At 46.0% G+C, this 16,101-nt stretch overlaps 1 protein-coding gene across 3 annotated transcripts in view; it reads left to right on the top strand.

The window, feature by feature from the left end:
• The window catches only part of paqr3a (progestin and adipoQ receptor family member IIIa), a 30,346-nt gene that overhangs the window by 2,297 nt on the left and 11,948 nt on the right, over positions 1-16,101 (top strand). For all 3 annotated transcript variants that reach the window (XM_055640277.1, XM_055640258.1, XM_055640266.1), the window contains exons 3-6: positions 268-430; positions 1,010-1,165; positions 10,433-10,630; positions 15,426-15,516. In XM_055640277.1, the coding sequence (XP_055496252.1) occupies positions 268-430; positions 1,010-1,165; positions 10,433-10,630; positions 15,426-15,516 (608 nt within the window). The remainder of the gene's footprint in view (positions 1-267; positions 431-1,009; positions 1,166-10,432; positions 10,631-15,425; positions 15,517-16,101) is intronic.

Genomic DNA, 16,101 nt, shown 5'->3' on the forward strand with positions numbered 1-16,101 from the left:
ATGTTCAAAGTGGGCTAAAATTATCTGATGGAAGTTAAGTGAGATCCATAAAATGTTTATTTTATAAGCCATATGTTTAAAACTTTTTTTAAACTAATTTAATGTGCAAAACACCTGAAATGGTATTTGTTTTTAAATATTTGTTTACATGTTCTATGGTTCAAACACAGAGATTTTGTACAGTTTTTCAGAAAATTTGTAGGTTCTGAAAATTAAATAGGTATACTTGTGCCTTTGTCATGTAATAATTAGCATTGTTCCCTACAGTCTTTTCATCCTTTCCAATGAGACGGTGAATATCTGGAGTCATCTTCTAGGATTTTTCCTGTTCTTCAGTCTTGGAATTTATGATATGATCATCGTACTTCCTGAAGCAAATGCCTCCAGGGATGATTATGTTATATATTCCATTTGTCTCTTCTGCTTCCAGGTAAGTGGTGTGGATGTATTTTTACTTTCAGAAAATATGGACAGTGATCATTTTTATTTGTGTGTTGTAGATATACCAGTGGCTAGAACTCTTGAAATTGTGATTTGTCTGACATCTCTGCCAAACAAATATAATACCACTATTTTATATTAGAACATTAGGATCAGAATAGTCAGTTACCGATGCTGGTGATGGGTAACAAATAATTCCAATATGCAAGTTCCCCCGCCCCCCAAATCTTTTCTTGATGCCTAAACCCCCCCCCCCCCCCCCCCCCATCCACTCCCATGTTTCCCCCTTCTACCTCCAAAATATTTCAATTGAATTGACTACAATTTGTTGCAATTTCTTGCTGTCTTGGATGGTGCTGTTCCCAAACTAAGCTGTGATACATACTGATAAAATGCTTTCAATGGTGCGAGTTGTTCCTCGGCCTTCTAAGGTGGTAGAGTCGTTGGTGTACTTGTGAAACTGATGTGAAGTGTAAGTAAAGCACTGTTCCAGCATTCTAAGTATGGGAACTTTAAATTCCATGACCATCCTTTTACTCATGGTAATATGCTATTTTCCTAATTATAGGTTTGTTTGCTCTGTTCAGTGGGATATCACCTGTTCTGCTGCCATCGCTCTGAGAAAGCGAATCGTCGCTGGATGGCCCTTGACTATGCTGGGATAGCCATTGGGATTTTGGGCTGCTATGTACCTGCAGTCTTCTATGCCTTTTATTGCAATGAGGTAAATAGTGTCTTCTCTACTTTATTGATTCAAGTCATCTGAAACATCTAAGGACTGATTAGGGATGGTCACCATGGGTTTGTGTGTGGGAAATAATCTCTCAGACATGTTGATTTGAGTTGTTTTGAAGAGGTGGCAAAAATAATTGATGAGGGTGGGTTGGTAGATGTTGTCTATGTGGTCTTTAATAAGGCTTTTGACAAGGCTGGTCTGGAAAGGTAGATCACATGAACTAGCCACATAGATCCAAAATTGGCAAAGTAAACAGTCAAAGGATAGTAGTGGAGGGCTATTATTCAGATTGGAGACCTATAAATTGTTATCCAAATTGTTAATATAAATGATAATGTTGTTAACATGGTAGGTAGGTTTGCAGATGACAATCAAAAATTAATGGTACAATGGACAGTGAAGGGGGCTATCTAAGATCACAGCAGTATCGTGATGAAATGGGGAAGAGGACCAGAGAATGGCAGACGGAATTTAACTCTGAAATGTGCAAGGGATTAAATCGTGGTAAATTGAACCAGAGCATGACTTGCATTTTTAATGGTAGAAACCTGGAAATTGTTGAACGATAGAGAGACTTGGGATTACTGGTATGTAGATCCCTGAAAATGGCAATACAGGTAGTCTGGGCTACTGGTGAGGGGATACTTTTCTAAGCACCCTTTATGGGCGACTATTTGCATACCATGGGTATGCAAGCAAATAATTTCACTGTGACTTGTCATATGTGACAATAAAGTATTCAATTCAATTCAGGATGTTGAAGAAGACATTTGGTTGGCTTGCTTTTCTCAGGTGTTCAGGAATTTGAGTACAGGAGACGGGATGCTATGTTGCAACCATCAAGTCATTGGTGAGATCAATATACTTGAAGTATTGTGTATAGTTCAGGTCGCCGATCTACACAAATAAAGTTATTATAATGGGAAGTGTATGGATAGAATTCATAAGGATGTTACCAACTTCAGTTACCAGGAGACACTGGGACATTTTTCCATGGAGCACAGGAGAGTGAAGGACATCCTTGTAGAGGTATATAAAATATTGAGGACTGTAGATAAACTAAGTGGTTAGTATTCTTTTCCCTGGGAAGGGGGCTAGAGGGCATAGATTTAAGGTGAGAGGCAAAAGATTTAAAAGTGACTATTTTATAAGGGCAATTTTTTTCAGAGAGAGGTGGGTATTTGGAACAAGTTACCAGAGAAAGCTGTTGGGGAGGATACAATTACAATGTTTAAAAGATATTCGGACAGGTACATGGGGTGAAAAGGTTTAGTGGGATATGGGCTAAAGGCAAGGAAATGGGACGTTCAGATAGACAGCTTGGTTGGCATGGATGAGTTGGGCCAAAGGGCCTGTTTTCATGCTGTACAACACTGACTCTAAAAGTTCAACTTATCTCATCCCTTGAGGAAGTGATCTCCAAAGATTCATGATCCTCTCAAAGGGAAAATGTTCATCTTATCTGTCTTAAGTTTGTAAACCGCTACTTTTACATTCTCATAAAACGAAACGTCATTCCCGTATCCAACTTTAGAAGACCCCCTCAGATTCTTGACAGGATGAAGAAGGAAAGGATTTTTCCTCTTGAGAAAATCTAGAACCAGGAGATTGCGTATTTAAGAGATGTAAGGTGAACATTTGTTTTATCACACATTCTGCTAAACTCCAGCAGATACAAATAGCGGCACGGTGGCGCAACGATAGAGTTACTGCCTTGCAGCCCTTGCAGCACCAGAGACCCGGGTTTCATCCCGACTACTGGTGCTGTCTGTAAGGAGTTTATACATTCTCTCCGTGACTGCATGGGTTTTCTCAGAGATCTTCGGTTTCCTCCCACACTCCAAAAACCCACGGGTTTGTAGGTTCATCGGCTTGGTATAAGTGTAAATTGCCCCTAGTCTGTGTAGGATAGTGTAAGTGTGCGGGGATCGCTGGTCGGTGCAGACTCAGTGGGCCAAAGGGCCTGTTTCCATGCTGTATCTCTAAACTAAACTAAACTAAAGAAAATACAAGCGCATTCTCTCCATAATTTCCTCAGAAGTCACAACTGACTTTCCCACAATTTACATCCTTCCTGAAAAAAGGTGACCCAGATCCCTTTGCATCTCTGAGTTCTACCACCTCATAATTTGGATAATATTTTGTTAAAATGAAGAATTTAATATTTTTGCATATGTTACATCCTGCCTGATCTTTGTCCTTGCAGTTAAGGAGGCTATAAAGAGATACTAGACCAAGGGGGACCCGTTGGGTCCGGTCCCCTCAATGCACGGTTGCGGGGGCAGCCTTCGGCGTCACACACACTAACCACCCCCCACACACACTAACCCTCACCCCCCTTGATATTATATTGATATTAGACCAACTGGGACCCGATGGGTCCCAGCATCATATGGTAGGGTCCCCCAACGCAATATTCCACCTCTCCACCAATTCTAATATTGGTGGCCAGTTGAGGGGGGCGGGGGGGGTGTACTTTCTGGAGCGCTAGTATGGGTGTTGTGGGCCGAAGGGACTGGTTTTCAGAGGGCATTGTCGGCCGAATGGATTCTTGGGCTGGCGGCTCAGTCACTCAAGCCTGTTGTGCTGGCAGCTCACTCACTCACGGCTGGTGGGCTTGCAGTTCACTCACGGCTATTCCTTGAAATTCCATTTCAAGCAGGGTGCAAGGCCACCAAATTCAAGTGCAGTTTCATACCATTTCAAGCACGGTGCAAGGCCACTAAAGACAGCGAGTCGTGACCTCTCCCTCCTCCATCTTGCAGAGACTAAGCCACGCCCACACTTCTGGGTTTAATAGCCCCTCCCCCTCCCACCAGAAAGGGCATGGCCTTCATGACATGATTGACAGGAGAGAGAATCTCAACATTTTTAAAACACTAACAAGTCTATTATTTTTCATCTATGGGAATAATCCTTGGCACCTGATGAGCGGAGGGGGACTATGAGTAAGATGGCCAAAAAGCACAACCGTATGTGGTAGCGTTTTCCTAAAATCAATATACAGTGCAAACAGGAAGTGGTCAAGATTAGACTTTTAATTATATAGAAGGCAAGGCAACTTTAATTAGGCAAGGCAACTTTAATTAGGCAACTTTAATTAGGCATGGTAATTTTAATTAGGCAAGGCAACTTTAGTTAGGCTAGGCAACTTTAATTGGGCAAGGAAACTTTAATTAGGCACGGCAACTTTAATTAGGCAACACAGCTTTAGCATTTCCAAACCAAAGGCAACACAGCTTTAGCATTTCCAAACCAAAGGCAACACAGCTTTAGCATTTCCAAACCAAAGGCAACACAGCCTTATCATTTCCAAACTAAAGGTAACACAGCCTTAGCATTTCCAAACTATATTTTCAAACCAAATTAAGGGCACTGACAGGTCAGTAAAACCACTCAGTTTAGTAGACATGTGTTCAGTGTTATTCACAGCTCAGACTGAGAGACGTGACCCTCTCGCTCCCCCATCTTGCAGACTGACCGAGGCACTCAACACTTCCAGGTTTTATAGTCCCTCCTGAAGGGGTGTGGCCTTCAGGAGAGAGAATCTCAACATTTTTTAAACAGTAATAACTCTTTTATTTTTCATCAATGGTAAAATTCAGCTTTGCCTGCGCAGTGGAGGGGGACTCCGAGTAAGATGGCCAAAAATCATAGCCGTAAGTGGCAGCGTTTTCTCTAAAATCAATATACAGAACAGAAAGTGGTCAAGATCAGACTTTTAGTAATATAAATTATTCGTTTGCTCCTTTTACCCCATCCCCCGTCCTATCCACTGATGCAGGTGCGGGCTAGAGGGGGGGGGGGGAGACTGAGGGGGAGAGGGGTAGAGATTACCCCCCCCCCCCCCCCGGTAGGAAGCGGGGGGGGGGGGGGCATGCGGCGTCACACGCACTAACCACTCCACACACGCTAACTACCCCCCTTATACGAATATAATTTTGCTCCTTTTACCCCTAACTGCCATATCCACTGACGCAGAGCCTCCAACTCGCAGGCGCGTCTAGAGAGGGGGGGGGGGGGGGGGGGGGTAGGTAGAGTGAGGGCAGAGAGAGAGAATGGGGAGAGGCAGAAGGGCAAGAGAGAGGGAGAGGGGGGTAGAGGGAGGAGGAATGGGTGGGTGGGGGGGAGGGGGAGAGAGAGATGGGAGAGAGAGAGTGTGGGGAGGGGGGTGTGGGGGGAGGGTGGGGGGAGAGAGGAGAGAGGGGTTTCGCGGGGAGAACGATAGGGGGAGAGGGTGTGAGAGAGAGAGGTGGGATAGAGAGAGAGAGATGGGGAGAGATAGAGAGGCGGTGAGAGAGAGAGAGAGTTGGGGGAGAGAGAAAGCGAGGGTGGGGAGAGAGAGGGGAGGGGGGTTCGCAAGGTTTTTTTCAAAGCTTGCTTGCCGCTTGCAAGGTTTTTTTCAAAGGACTTGCAAGAGGCGCGACTGGCAGCGTGTTTGGTTTGCAGCGGGAGAGAGGGAGGGGTGTGACTTCACTCGCTGCGCAGGGGGCAGGTTTCCCAGAGTGAGTAATGGCCGCGAGGGCCACCTTCTCATCGCGTGCCCTGCGCGACGGTAACGGCCGCTGCCATGTTCTACCATCGGGCGGGGGAGACGGAGAGGATTCAAACGCAAGCCGGTAGCCACCGGTGACCGACTGTAACCTGCTGTGACCTCTGGATCTGCAGAACGCTCGTTCTTTCTGTGCATTTTGACGAACGGGGGGGGCGGGGGGTGAGTGATAACGTGCCTCGTGGAAAACTGCGCATGCGCATTGACATTAATCCAGAGCGGCGGGGCCACGAGCGAGCTGGGCCACGAGCAAGGGCATTGTGAGGTCAGCAGCTGGGCAACCATTATATATTTTTTAAATGTCAGTTTGGTTATAAATTTTAGTAGATATCTCGGGAAATAATTGATCAAATTTATAGAGGACTAGACCAAGTGCAGACCCGTTGGGTCTGTTCCCCCCAAGTGCGGTTGTGGGGGGGGGGGGGGGGGAGGCGGCATGCCCCCCCCCCATGCTAATTACCCCCCTTGATACTATATTAATATTATTAATTTGCTCCTTTTACCCCATAACCACCCTATCTACTGACGCATAGCCCCCAACTTGCAGTCACATCTAGAGGGGGGGCGGATGAGAGTGAGGGCAGATAGAGAAGGGGCAGAGACAGAAACACAGTGAGAGGGGCAAGATGGAGAGGGGGGTGGAGAGGAGGAGAGAAGAGGAAGGGTGGGTGAGGGGGAAAAGGGGGGGGGAGGAGGGGAGGTGGGGAGAGAGGGAGGAGAGAGTGGGGTGAAAGTTAGGGGGAGAGAGAGAGGGGGTACTGAGAGGGTGGAGGGGGGGAGTGGGGAGGAGAGGGGGGCAGAGGAGAGGAGAGGGGGGGGGGGGGGAGAGAGAGGAGGGGAGAGAATGGGGAGAGAGAGAGAGAGAGAGAAAGGGAAAGAGACAGGGGGGAATAGAGAGGGATAGGGAGAGAGAGAGAGGTGGGTTGAGAGAGGAACCCAAACCCCCAAAACAACCATTTGCAGGCAGTGCTTTTTTATTTCAAACTAACCATATTTTATTTTCAAACCACATTAAGGGTACTTACTCACAGGTGTGAAGAAATTTGTTCAGTGTCAATCAGAGCTCAGAGAGCCCTCCATGTTGCAGAGTGATTGAAGCACACCACTTGCAGAGACTGATTGAGGCACACCACTTGCAGAGACTGATTGAGGCACACCACTTGCAGAGACTGATTGAGGCACACCACTTCATGGTTTTATAGTCCCTCCCTCTCCTTCCAGCAGGGGCAGCAGAGAGAATGGGGAATTGTGTAAAAACATTAATACCTCTGTCATTTTTCATCGACGGGAAAAATCCTCGGCACACATGCGGCGGAGGGGGGCTCTGAGCAAGGTGGCCAAAAATGACGGCCGTAGGTGGCGGCGTTCTCTCGGAAATCGCAGCACAGAAGGCCAAAAGCGGTCAAGAACAGATTCAGTAATATAGATTAGATTTTTGAAATCATAAGGCAAATTTCTACCAGAAGATGTAAAAATGTCACTGTTATTGTAACGTCAACAGCTGGGCAGCGGTCAGATTTTAAAAAAAGTTCAGATTGGTCAACAATTTTAATTATAAAGTCGGGGAAAATAATGTAGCAAATGTACAGAGCAGTGGATTTCTAAAATCACAAGGAAAATCTACTAAAATATGTAAAAATCACTGCGTTTTTGCGTCTGGTTTTCGAGGAGATACGTTTCAAAAGCAAAATGACACATACACACAGTTTTAAAAGTATGTAGATAGATATGATGATAGATAGATGTAGCCTGTACAACTTGCTTTCCTACTATCGTTTTACATTCCGAGTTATTTATATGAACTGTATATGTCTGTTCCCTGTGGCATTGCCATCTAGAAAACAACCTATTTATGCTACTGTTTTCAGTTAGCCATCTAATCTGAAATGCATACTAATATGTTACAAATAGTCAAAATCCTGCAACTTCATATCTAAAAGCACCCTGCGTGTAATAGTTATTGTGTGGAGAAAACTTTTGATGTACAGTGCCTTCCATAATGTTTCGGACAAAGACCCGTCATTTATTTATTTGCCTCTTTACTGCACAATTTGAGATTTGTAATAGGAAAAAAATCACATGTGGTTAAAGTGCACATTGTCAGATTTTATTAAAGGCCATTTTTATACCTTTTGGTTTCACCATGTAGAAATTACAGCAGTGTTTATACATAGTCCCTCCATTTCAGGGCACCATAATGTCATGTAAATGAACGTAGTCATGTTTAGTATTTTGTTGCATATCCTTTGCATGCAATGACTGCTTGAAGTCTGCAATTCATGGACATCACCAGTTGCTGGGTGTCTTCTCTGGTGATTGATGATGCTCTGCCAGGCCTGTATTGCAGCCATCTTTAGCTTATGCTTGTTTTGGGGGCTAGTCCCCTTCAGTTTTCTCTTCAGCATATAAAAGGCATGCTCAATTGGGTTCATATTGGGTGATTGACTTGGTCAGTCAAGAATTGACCATTTTTTAGCTTTGAAAAACTCCTTTGTTGCTTTAGCAGTATGTTTGGGATCATTGTCTCGTTGTAGAATGAACTGCCGGCCAATGAGTATTGAGACATTTGTTTGAACTTGAGCAGTTAGTATGTGTCTATACACTTCAGAATTTATTACACTACTACCATCAGCAGTTGTATCAGAAAATGTAGAGAAGTGAGCCAGTACCTTCAGCAGCCACACATGCCCAGGCCATAACACCCCCACCACCGTGTTTCACAGATGAGGTGGTATGCTTTGGATCTTGGGCAGTTCCTTCTCTCCTCCATACTTTGTTCTTACCATCACTCTAATATAGACAAAAATGCTGGAGAAACTCAGCGGGTGAGGCAGCATCTATGGAGCGAAGGAAAACCTATTCCTTCGCTCCATATATGCTGCCCCACCCACTGAATTTCTCCAGTATTTTTGTTTACCTTCGATTTTTCCAGCATCTGCAGTTCTTTCTTAAATAAATCACTCTGATATGTTAATCTTCATCTCATCTGTCCACAAGACCTTTTTTTTCCAGAACTGCGATTGCTCTTTTAAGTACGTCTTGGTAAACTGTAAACCTGGCCATCCTATTTTTACAGCTAACCAGTGGTTTGCATCTTGCAGTATAGCCTCTGTATTTCTGTTCATGAAGTCTTCTGCCGTCATTGACAAATCCACACCGGACTCCTGAAGAGTGTTTCTGATCTGCCGGACAGGTGTTTGGGGATTTTTCTTTATTATAGAGATAATTCTTCTGTCGTCAGCTGTGGAGGTCTTCCTTGGTCTGCCAGTCCCTTTGCAATTAGTAAGCTTACCACTACCCTCTTTCTTCTTAATGATGTTCCAAACTGTTGATTTTGATAAGCCTAAGGTTTGGCTGATGTCTCTAACAGTTTTATTCCTGGTTCTTAGTCCCATAATGGGGTGGAAGATTGCAACCTTCATGTCCAGGTGGGATACAGGGAAAGGGGAGTGAGGTGGGGTGGAGAGGGAAAGGGGTTGTTTGTAGGTAATTTATCTAAAATTGAAGAATTCAATGTTGATACCGTTAGGTTAAAAGCTACCTGAATGGAATATGAGGGTATGTTCCACCAGTTTGCATGTGGCCTCACTCTGGCAATGGAGGAGGCTCAGGTCAGAATGGGAAGGGGAATTTAAAATAGATACAAACTGGGAGATCCAGCAGGCCTTGGCAGACACGCAAAAGCGTTTGGTGAACATGTCCTATGGTCATCTGCAGATTGAATAGGGAATAAAGAGCCCTGAGGGGACTTGAAAGGATGGATGCGGAGGGGACATTTCCTCTTGCGAGAGAATCTAGAACTAGAGTCACTATATAAAAATAAATGATGATTCAATTATGAAATAGACGGGGATGATTTATTTTTCTCTCTGAGGGCTGCCTGAATTTGGAACAGTCTTTCCCAAAGACTTGTTGTAGAATTTTTGAAGTTGATACTTAAAAGCAAGCGTTAGGGGCAGGAGAATTGAAGGGTGAGGGAGAGGCAAGGAATCTCGAAAGCATGCACCACCAGACACAGGAACTGGTCCACCCCTCTGTTATCAGGCTTCTGAACAGACCTTCCATAAGCTAGGGTACTGTTCGATTCACCTCTACCCCATTGGGGACAGTGGACTTTGTCTATGGCACTGATGTGCTGCAATGATGAGAATTATAATCTGAACTCTGTAACTTCTCCTTTGGTCTATATATTGTACTTGAGTTTGACCTGATTGTATTTATGTGGAGAATATCTGATCTGTTTGGATGGTATGCAAAACAAAGCCTTTCATTGTACCCAGTGCACATTTCCATAATAAACCTAAACCTCAGCCTGATTGAAAGATTACTGTGGATAGACAGGAATGTAGAGTTACAGTTGCAATCAGTTCAGCCCAAGTGGGACAGACCTTTTACTTGCATATTCACAGGAGAATGTTGCCTCTTACAAATATGCTTTATCTACAGGTGGAAGAGGCAACTTTGCTAAGGGGAAATTATATTTTTTAAAGACAATTGAACCAAATCTTAAAACTGCTTTTGGACCAAATCCCTATCTGGGTATCCAACCAAGATCGAATCAATACTTCCAGAAATATGCTATTTGTTCAACTATCAGAATTTCACAATTAATTGAATTACTAATCTCTTTAAGTGTAGTAATTCTTCTAACCATGAACCTGTTCATATTTTAAACATGAATTCTATTTTGTTTTTGTGCTTAGTTTTGGCGACAGGTGTACTTAATAATGGTGCTGGCTATGATATTGGCGGTATTCTTTGCACAAATACATCCATATTACCTCACTCAACGGTGGTACAACTTGCGTGCAATCATTTTTTGCTGCGTTTCTGCATATGGGTTTATCCCAATAATTCACTGGATTTGGCAGACAGGAGGGATGAGCGCACCCATAGTTCAGGTAAGTGCAATAAGTTAACAAATATTAGTACGGAATTTAGTGTTTGTCAACTTGTATGTTTGAGACTATAAAACCCCATTCTGCATTTCCATAAAAACATCTAGTTCAGCAAGCAATCAAATATGACATTTTAGTTTTAAATGCCCAAAGCACATTATTTTGAGTTTAATAACATTTGGAATAAAATATATTAATTGTACATCTTACTCCACAGGTGGTTTATCTTCAATGTTATCTTTGGCCCAAAATATTTAACTTTACTGGTTAATACCAGAATTAAATGATTTAAATTGGTAGTGTATTTGCAAGATTTCACACAGCATAGAAGAACCTATTCAGCCAAAATTCTACTCTAGTTGGTCCATACTTCCATGCAGGTCACATGGAACCCAAGCCTTTCGCTATTGGAAAGAGATCTGTAAGAGTTTAATCCTGGCATATTTCAGCCGTAACTCTAAATCCCTCACTGTGGATGTACATTCTGTAGAGCTGGTATTTTAACATGGCTCATAAACAATATTTAATGTAGCCGGCTCAGTGGTTATTTTGCAAACAACCACCTGGTGCCGCCACATTACCCCCCCAGAACCAGAGGCACAAAAACGAGTGGGCAGCCGAACGTACGTACGTCCCCATGCAAAGGTTTATTTTCTGGTAAGGATGAACTAGGTGGGACCCGAGACAGTGGATGCCCGAGACGGCGAGGCTGGGCCACCTGGACTGGCTCGCTCAGGTCTTAATGGGCCATCTTAAAGCGGGCTACCCCCCCCCCCACCCCCCAACCCATTCGACTGGGGGTGATAGGTCGTCGAGTGGTGGAGCTGAGCCCCTAACAGTCGAGCCATTGCGGACCACAGCTCCGACGTGAATTGGGTACCCTGATCGGACGAGATGTCCAGCGGTACCCCGAAACGGGCAACGCAATAGGCCATCAGGACACTTGCGCAGGACAGGGCTGAAGTGTCGACAAGCGGGATGGTCTATGGCCACCGGGTTAAATGGTCCACCACCATAAGCCAGTGCGAAATGCCCCAGAACAGAGGCAGCGGCCCCATGATATCCAAATGGACATGGCCGAAACATCGGCGACGCACCGAAAAGTCTTGAACTGGCGCCTGGACGTGCCGCTGAACCTTCGATATTTGGGAATGCATGTCCGGGCTCAATGACAGACCTGCTTCCGCAATCCGTGCCGTACAAATCTTGCAGCCACCATCGCCCGGATGGATGAGTGGGCCAAACCATGAATGCCGTCAAAAACCCAACGACGCCAGGCCGCCGTGGAGACGTCACACAGGACGGTGATGCCAACGGAACCGAAAGGCACGTCCTCGAGCACCAGGCCTGATATAGCAGTTCATCTCGCCCGCGAGCTGCACCGCCGCCAAAGCGGAGTAATTGATTCCCAGGGCCACGCCGAGAACGGCCATAACAGCCGGGCGGTACAAGCCCTCTGTGACCAGGTTATTTTTCCCGGCGATGTGGCGGATGTCCGTCGTGAACTCTGGGATAGCGGTGAGGTGGCGCTGCTGCCGAGCGGACCAGGGGTCGGCCGCCTTGGCGAAGGTGAAAGTGAGGGGCTTATGGTCAGTAAATGCAATGAAGTCCTGGCCCTCAAGGAAATAACGGAAATGTCTAGCCGCCAGGTATAAAGCGAGCAGCTCCTGGTCGAACGTGCTGTATTTATACTCCGCCAGGTTGAGTTGGCGACTGAAAAAAGGCGCGAGGCCGCCAGTGACTGTCAACAAACTGTTCCAACACGCCACCAACCGCAGAGTTGGTGGTGTGTTAATGCTGTGGGGGCGTCGACCCGCGGATATATTAGCATTGCCACCCGAGCCAACTCCTCTTTTGTCCCCTAGAAGGCCGCCACGGCTACGTCTGTTCACCGCACGTCCCGCCGCTTGCCCCACAACAGTTGAAATAGAGGCCGCCGTATTCTCGTGGTTGCCGGCACAAACCGCTGGTAGAAAGGTATCAACCCGACAAATTCCTGCAGGCCCCGCACTGTGGAAGACCGTGGAAACCGACGAATGGCCTCCACCCGTCACACGCTAGCCCAAGAAGTCGATGGTCCGAAGGCCGAACTGGCGCTGGCACAACAACCGGAGGTGGGAGCAATGTTCCTGCCGCGTATGACTCGCCACCAGGATGTCATCAAGATAAATGAAGACAAAATCAAGCCCTGCCCCACAGTGTCCACCAGGTGTTCAAATGCCTGTGCGTCGTTCTTAAGGCCGAAGGGCATAAGCACTAATTCGAAGAGCCCGAAGTGGGTGATAATAGCCGTTTTGGGCACATCTTCCGGTCGCACGGGGATCTGATTGTACACCCTGACCAGGTCATTTTGGAGAAGAAGTTAACTCCAGCCAGATGGGCAGAGAAGTCCTGAATGTGTGGGGCGGGGTAACGGTCTGCAATCGTGGCGTCATTCAGGCGGCGGTAGTCGCCACAAGGTGACCAGCAGAGAAAATCTGCCCAGAGAAAATCTGCGCCCAACAATGGCTGGCACAAGTCTGGCACTGGAATGGCCAAGAAAAATGGTAGACGCCAAATATCACAGATATGGTGCGGACCCCATACATGTGTATGGGGCTGCCATTCGCAGCAGTCAACAAGGGCCCCCGCTTACCGGTAAGCGTGTCCATCCCGGACAGGGGCACCACGCTGACCTCGGCGCCCGTATCGACCAAATATCTTCGGCCAGAACGCTGGCATAAAGATGATGAATCTTGCCGACCGTTGCAGTGATTATTGGCGGACGGCCCTAGCGTTTCCCGGAAAAGCACAGGGTGGGCGGCATTGGCGGGCTGTCGATCCCCAACGCTGGTGGTAAAAGCACTATTCCCCTTTAAAGACTTCCCTTTTAAGGACTTCCCCTTTAAGGGCAGGCTCCAGATGCACCGCAGAGGTGGACGTGGTTCTAAGCCGCTGCGCCTACCTGGGCATTATGGACACCCGATCTAGCGCGCCCACTTCCTGCCGCCTGGCCAGCCACAGCTCGTCAGCACGCTCCGCTAGAGCCCGGGGCTTTTCAAAACTTACCCCTGCGAGGAGCGGGTGGATGTCGTCTGGAAGCTGTTACAGGTAGGCATATTCAAAAAGCATGCAGTGTTGGTGGCCGTCCCATGAGCGAGAGCATCTTTCTCATTAAGGCCGATGGTTTCCGGTCCCCGAGCCTGTCTTTGTTGAAAAAGCGTGCCGTTCGCTCCATCCAACTGAGGCAGAAGATACGGAGCAGCAGCGCCTTCAGGCCGCCATATTTATTGGCTGCCGGTGGATCCTGCAGGTTAGGGATTATTCGCCCGGCCGTTTCCTGGTCCAGCACGCCGACCACGTAATAGTTGCGGGTCTCATCGTTGGTTACCCCACGAACGTAGAATTGTGACTCGGCCTGCTGAAACCATACCTGCGGCTGGGCAGTCCAGAAGGTTGGCAGGTTCAGGGCGACGGCGCTGAGTTGAGCCTAGTCGGCGGCGGAGGGCTGGGCGCTTGCGGGGCGCATTTTTCTTTCCAGAATAACTATTCTGGACGTCGGGGTCAACAAATGTAGCGGACGCGGAGTTGCCCGTTAAAGAACGAGGCAGACACGAAGTTTGTCAGAAATACCGTTCTTTATTGCTACGGTAAGTGCTACGCTAATTCTCCTCACTCACCAACAGCGTGCGTGCACGATTAGCACCTTAAATACTCCCCAGGGGCACCCGTGACCACACTGTGATCCCTACCTCTCTTCACCGGGACAGGTGACCCCCCCCCCCCCCCCCCCCCAAAGAGCTGAAGGTTATGTATAATGCGTGGCCCACCATCCGGTGCCGCCACAAATGAGTCAATCTGAAAAATAGCCATTGATTGCTATAGATTAGCCGTTGATACCACAGATTCACCACCCTCTGACAAGAAATTCCTCATCTCCCTTCTAAAGGTACAGCCTATTATTCTGAGGTTATGGCCTCTGGTCCAAGATTCTCTCTAGTGGTAACATTCTCTCACATCCATTCTATACAGGGCTTTTACTATTAGGTAAGTTTTAATGAGGGTCCCCCTTATCCTTCTAAACTCCAGCAAGTACAGGCCCAGTGCCATCAAACGCTCATCATATGTTAACCCAATCATTCCTGGGATCATTCTCATAAACATTGTCTGGACTCTCTCCAACACCAGCACATCCCCCTCAGATATGGCGCCCAATATTCCAAATGCAGTCTGACCAGTGCCTTGTAAAGCTTCAGCATTACATTCCTGTTTTTATATTCTAGTCCTCTCAAAATAAATGCAAGCAATGCATCTGCCTTCCTTACTACCAATTAAACTTGTAAATTGACTTTTTGGGAATATTGCACCCGCACTCCCAAATCTCTTTTTACCTCCAATGGAATCTGTTCTCCATTTAGAAAAAAAGTATATGCATTTATTCCTATTACCAAAATCCATGACTCCGCACTTGGCTATTCTGTATTCCATCTGCCAATTCTTTGCCCACTCACCCAACCTATCCAAGTCCTTCTGCAGAGCATTTCCTTCGCTCCATAGATGCTGCTGCACCCGCTGGTTTCTCCAGCATTTTTGTGTACCTTCGATCTTCCAGCATCTGCAGTTCCTTCTTGAACACCTTCTGCAGAGACCCTGCTTTCTCTACACTACCTGCCCTTAATATGGAGAATTTTAATAAAATGTGTTCACATAAATGGACCTAAATTGCTGTTTAAAGGCAGAAGTATGGGCAGATAAGAATGAATGTTCACAAATTCAAGTTTTCATTTGTTTTATTATAACTCAATTATTGTCTTCGCAGGCACTTGTTCCACGCATACTTGTAATGTATTTCATGGGAGCGGTGGCTTTTTTTTTGTACATCACAAAAATTCCAGAACGATACTTCCCAGGTGAGCATGAACAGATCGAAGTACATAATTTATTGGATGGAGGGTTACTCCAAGAATAGCATTTATTGTTGTTCTTAGTTTTCCCCACACAGTAACTATTACACGCATGGTGCTTTTAGATATGAAGTTGCAGGATTTTTACTCTATTACAGTGAAAATGCAGTATGGAATGGGATTAAAGGATGTTACTAATGTGGAAGGTGTCATTGGAGAAGCCTTGTGGTATTACTGCAAAGCATCTTGCAAGTGATTTACAATACAACCTAAATATGGCAGAGAGCTGATGGTGGAAGGTGTTTTTATTTGAGGGCTAGGGGATTAAAGAAGGGAAGAGGTGGTGGGGATGTGTGGAGTGGTATAGTACGCTGGGTTGCATCAACCTTTTAACGTGGAATAACCTGAAATTAGTTGTACAAAGCTCCATAGGTCGGGACTTTTGGGGATTACATCCAAGTTGCTCTCATGTAGGCCAAATCCTGTGGAAAGCATGCTCACATATGCTTGTGAATTATTGGTGGTGACTATTGCATAGCATTTACAATTGCAATAGTTATAGTACAGGAGGGCACATAACATCTTATCTCA

The sequence above is a fragment of the Leucoraja erinacea genome, chromosome 1 (genome assembly GCF_028641065.1).
Source record: "Leucoraja erinacea ecotype New England chromosome 1, Leri_hhj_1, whole genome shotgun sequence".
Lineage (NCBI taxonomy): Eukaryota > Metazoa > Chordata > Chondrichthyes > Rajiformes > Rajidae > Leucoraja > Leucoraja erinaceus.